We start from the raw sequence: 5,066 nt of genomic DNA, 5'->3' as shown, positions 1-5,066 counted from the left end.
AGTTCATACAGCTGTGTGTACATGAATAGTGTATTTATTTCACTGTACATAATCAACACTATATTCACCAATACATCACATCCATCAAAACATATTATCTGAATATCTTACTCATTAAAACATACTTTTCTTAATGTGTTTTTTAAGGTTTTCGCTGATTGTTCTGAGGTCCCCGAAACATTTGACGCATTTTACTGAAGATGAGGCTCCTCCTCTTCTACTCGTTTCTGTCTTTTCCTCGCCCCCTCCCTCCCTCCGCCCCCCCCCCCCCCTCGTCCATTAGCAGGACGAAGACGAGAAGAGGACAGTCGACCGAGGCAGACGGAGCAGGAAGCAGCACAAAGCATCATGGACGCTCTGAAGAAGGGACTCTACAAGGCGAAGGACGGCGTGGTGTCCGCCGCCGAGAAGACGAAGGCTGGCGTGGGGGAGGCCGCTTCCAAGACCAAGGACGGGGTCTTCTACGTCGGTGAGAGGGTGGATGCATGGATGGATGAAAAGGGAAATACAACATCAAACTGCATTTACGAGATGGAGGGAAGAAAAAAGGGATGAATGAAGGGATGAAGGGAGCGAGTGAGAGAATGAACTAGCAGTTAAATGGGGAGGGATGGATGGGTGGAGGAGTGGTTGGATGGAGGGATGGGTGGAGGAGTGGTTGGATGGAGGGATGGTTGGATGGAGGGATGAATTGGGTTGATGGATGGTTGGGTGGAGGAGTTATTGGGCGGAGGGCGGAATGGGTGAAGCGATGGATGGGTGTAGGAGTGATTGGGTGGAGGACCTACTCATCTGAAGCCCTTCAGAACATAGGCTATGATTACGAGGGTTGAGCGCCACCTTGAGGCCAAACAGGAAGAGACGACATAAACCGCCATTACTGCCACAGTGTATAAATACTCTAATGGAGTAAAATTACTAATAACACAGTGTATAAATACTCTACTGGAGTTAAATTACTAATACCACAGTGTATAAATACTGTAATGGAGTAGAATTACTAATACCACAGTGTATAAATACTCTAATGGAGTAAAATTACTAATACCACAGTGTATAAATACTCTAATGGAGTAAAATTACTAATACCACAGTGTATAAATACTCTAATGGAGTAAAATTACTAATACCACAGTGTATAAATACTCTAATGGAGTAAAATTACTAATACCACAGTGTATAAATACTGTAATGGAGTAGAATTACTAATACCACAGTGTATAAATACTCTAATGGAGTAAAATTACTAATACCACAGTGTATAAATACTCTAATGGAGTAAAATTACTAATACCACAGTGTATAATTACTCTAATGGAGTAAAATTACTAATACCACAGTGTATAAATACTCTAATGGAGTAAAATTACTAATACCACAGTGTATAAATACTCTAATGGAGTAAAATTACTAATACCACAGTGTATAAATACTCTAATGGAGTAAAAGTACTGATACCACAGTGTATAAATACTCTAATGGAGTAAAAGTACTGATACCACAGTGTATAAAGGACAAAACACATAATGAGTAATGTATAATGAGTCACCATTGGTAACATTCCATATTGCAGCCCATTACATCATAATAAATGTGCATTGATCATAACTTCTGATCCACAGTCCATTAGAGGAGATAAAACCTGCAGGCTCATCAAAGATGCTTCATCTGCGCTTCCTGTTACCGAGTGAAGCAGAACATCTGAGTGTTTGTGTGCTTCACTCAGACAAAGAGTCTGTTCAGTGCCATCCGTCACATACCGAGTCCTTCTGACTGAAGTCCACCAGATAATCAGAAAAACAAAGACACGTGTGTCCTGACCGGCACAATAGGACCAGTAGGACCAGTAGGACCAGTAGTATAAAGAAGGACATCATCATAAAGCAGAGTGGCAGCTGGGTGAATTATTCTGGGCTTGGTGGGGGTCTGCAGAGGAAACCAGATCAGATCCAGAGTCTGATTGGCTAAAACTTAACGTCGACCAAAGCTTTTTTAAATGATCTGTTTCTGTGTTTATACAAATAAAAACTATTTACAGTGAATGTGAAGCTGACGTCTGCTGATCATTCCCAGTACAATGATGCACTCTGTGGTCTCCATGATGTGTCCTCAGAACCCATGAGGAGCAAGTGAGCAAATATAGAAAGAGAGTATTGGTGACACCAGACTCCATCTACATCATAAGATCAACGTTCAACATGATCTTCTCTTTCCCAGGAAACAAGACGATGGAGGGAGTGGTGACCGGGGTCAACACAGGTGAGCTAGCGTCTTCACGCTAACTAGCTTCCAGACCAGCAGGGGACATGTGACATGTCTCACTTTCACAGAGGGGAGAGTCCATTCTTCTCTGGAGACCCACCTGAGAGGTGCCACACCGTTTAAATTATGCTTTTGTTTTGTAGGACGACTTTAATTATTTAGTTTAGTAGGAAGATGAACTAAAAGAGACAAAGATCCTTGAAGCAGTAGCTGAATAAGAAGATAATAAATCACCTTCAAAGAAACTGGAAGGTTAGGAACAGGATAAGCTGTTTCACAATAAAAGAATCCTGATGTTAAGGATTTATTTTTTAGGATTAAAAAAGTTAAACAGAAAGTTAGTCTGAGTTACTGCGGATCTAATCACAGTTTAGACCTCTTCTATCAACAATCACTGATCAATAATCAAAACATTTGAACAGGAATCTGTCACGTGACCCCTGGGCAGGGTTTGAACCTCACAGTTCATTTTGGATTTGATTGATAACTTGTTGTTTTCCCGTCATCAGTCGCTCAGAAGTCCAATGAGCAGGTCGACGCTGTTGCCGACACGGCGGTTGCCGGGGCCAACGAGGTCGCCCAGGCCGCGGTGGAAGGGGTGGAGAACGCCGCGGTGTCAAGCGGATTCGTCAGCGCAGTGAGTGATGTCACATCACATGACCCCAAATTAGACTGTGGGAAATGTGGGCTTCTATTTCTGTAAACAAATGATCTATTAATGTTTTTCTATATATTTCAAATGTGGTATAATCCAGAGATCAATACAGATAGAATTAGTCATTTTCTCATAGACCAGAGGAGTCGCCCCCTGGTGGCCACTAGAGGGAAGGCAGCTTTGACACAAACAGTAACAGGAAGTGAAAAAATGCTGACTCATGTCTGGTTCATAGGACTCATTCCTGCAGTTCTACATCTACATTGTATAAGAATCTTACAGTGATTATTATTTCAGATTAGTTTTAATGACTCTCATTTTCTGTCTTTAATGAATCTCTGATTGTTGGCTGAGATCAGGAGGAGGCGGGGCCAGTGGCTAAGGAGGTGCCTGATTGGTTGTGGGGGGCTTGAGGGACTGATGGCATGGCACGATTGGTTCTGCCTTGAATGCTTTTCAGAACTCACTTATAAAAGTTTCTTCATCCAGAGGAAGTGATGTTGTGTGTTATTTAATCGTGTGCAAGAGCTTAGGCAGCGTACGGATGGATTTGTAAGTAGGTGAAGATTGGTGGCGGTCATGTGACCTCCGCTTCGTCTCACCTGCAGGACGCCCTCCCAAAATCAGCAGCAGGTGGAGAACCGACTGAACGGGCTGCACAGTAGGTGAGAAAATATTCAGCCATTTTGGGTGTCTGTCTTTTGTTGCAACCAGTGAACAGGAAGTGACCACATCTGTACTGAGGACGACGAGACGCTGTGTACGTCTCTAGTCAATCCGCGAGTAGCCCCGCCCTATAGCATCCTCTGCTTTACGGTCAATCAGAGACCTGTCAATGACGATGCAATGACGAGTCAAAATGGCCGCTGTGGGAGGAGTCCATACTGGTTAACTTTTCCAGGTTTTTATGTTCCTTCTTCTGCCTCCTTTGATTCTCTTTGTGTTTTCTCCCTCTCAGAATCTCGTTCTCACCAACCTGCTGGCACTTCCTGTTTCTTCCTGTCCAATGAGCAACGAGAGATGAGGAACCCCACCTGCTGCACCACGACCTCTGACCTCTGTCTGCATCCACCAATAGACACATTCCACTTCTGTTGCCCTGGTTACCCCGCCACAGCATCCAACGCATACACTCAAAATCACTAATGGCTTTGTTTGGGCCGCACCGTCGATTGGTTGGTTTACAATGACATCACGCCCCCTGCAGAGGCTCCGCCCCATCCTACTGTAAACGACCAAGCTGAGCCCGCCCCCTTTTGAATGCATGTTGCTTTACTGACTCACACTTAAGATCCTAGAAAAATACAAATGAATCCTTAACACACACACACACACCTGTAGTCTGTTTTTCTGATTCTTTCCTTCACAAAACACAAATGAAATTAAAGCTGCGAGCGGCGTTGGACGGGTCCTCGCTACTCCTTGCACGTCGGGGCACTGGCCGCACGGTTAGAATTTGTAGAGGGCGCCCTAGTGTGGTCTTGTTTTAATTTCTAGAGGGCGCTATAGTGACATTTCTTCATACCCAAACGTGAGACCCAAAAAATATCAAATTTTGTAACAGTCCAGATATCCATGCCAAATTTAACAAGCTTTTGAATATGATAAAGGCCACAAAAAGGCCCACGGTTTGTGAGAATAATAATAATAATTCCTTGAAATACAATAGGTTCCTCTACGACTAGTCGTAGCGAGGACCCTAATAAAGATGTGTTTGAAATCCACCTTTGTGTCTTCATCATTGTTAAAACTAAAATCCATATAATGCACAAACTAAAATAATAATGATTGATACTGGACCACAGTAAAAGTACAATAAATATTACTTAATGATGTTAAGTACAATAAGCAATACCAGTGTAGTGGACCACAGTGAAAGAACACTGGACCCAAACCTATGAGGTCTGGTACTGATGGTTCTGGAGGTCCTGTAGGTTCTGGTAGCTCTGGTGGTTCTGAGTAGTTCTTTCAGTTTCTCATAGTGATGAAATTTGTTTGTAAATAGAATAAAATATAAATGATGTAAAGACGAACCTCCTCCATCAGGTGGAGCACTGAACTAAATATCTAACAACAAAGTCCTCCTATAATATATACACTACTAATACATACTACTACTACAATAGTAGTACTAATATATACTACTAGA

General features: G+C 42.7%; 1 protein-coding gene across 3 annotated transcripts in view; it reads left to right on the top strand.

Moving 5' to 3' along the window:
• Positions 1-4,259, top strand: part of sncga (synuclein, gamma a) — a 7,855-nt gene extending 3,596 nt beyond the window's left edge. For all 3 annotated transcript variants that reach the window (XM_037465862.2, XM_037465861.2, XM_037465863.2), the window contains exons 2-6: positions 284-469; positions 2,218-2,259; positions 2,772-2,899; positions 3,526-3,582; positions 3,876-4,259. In XM_037465862.2, coding sequence (XP_037321759.1) covers positions 349-469; positions 2,218-2,259; positions 2,772-2,899; positions 3,526-3,582 — 348 coding nt within the window. In that variant the 5' untranslated portion in view covers positions 284-348 and the 3' untranslated portion in view covers positions 3,876-4,259. The remainder of the gene's footprint in view (positions 1-283; positions 470-2,217; positions 2,260-2,771; positions 2,900-3,525; positions 3,583-3,875) is intronic.
• The last annotated feature ends 807 nt before the right edge of the window (positions 4,260-5,066 follow it).

This window comes from Pungitius pungitius, chromosome 13, assembly GCF_949316345.1.
Source record: "Pungitius pungitius chromosome 13, fPunPun2.1, whole genome shotgun sequence".
Taxonomy (NCBI): Eukaryota; Metazoa; Chordata; class Actinopteri; order Perciformes; family Gasterosteidae; genus Pungitius; species Pungitius pungitius.
This window is presented reverse-complemented; position numbering and strand designations above follow the sequence as displayed.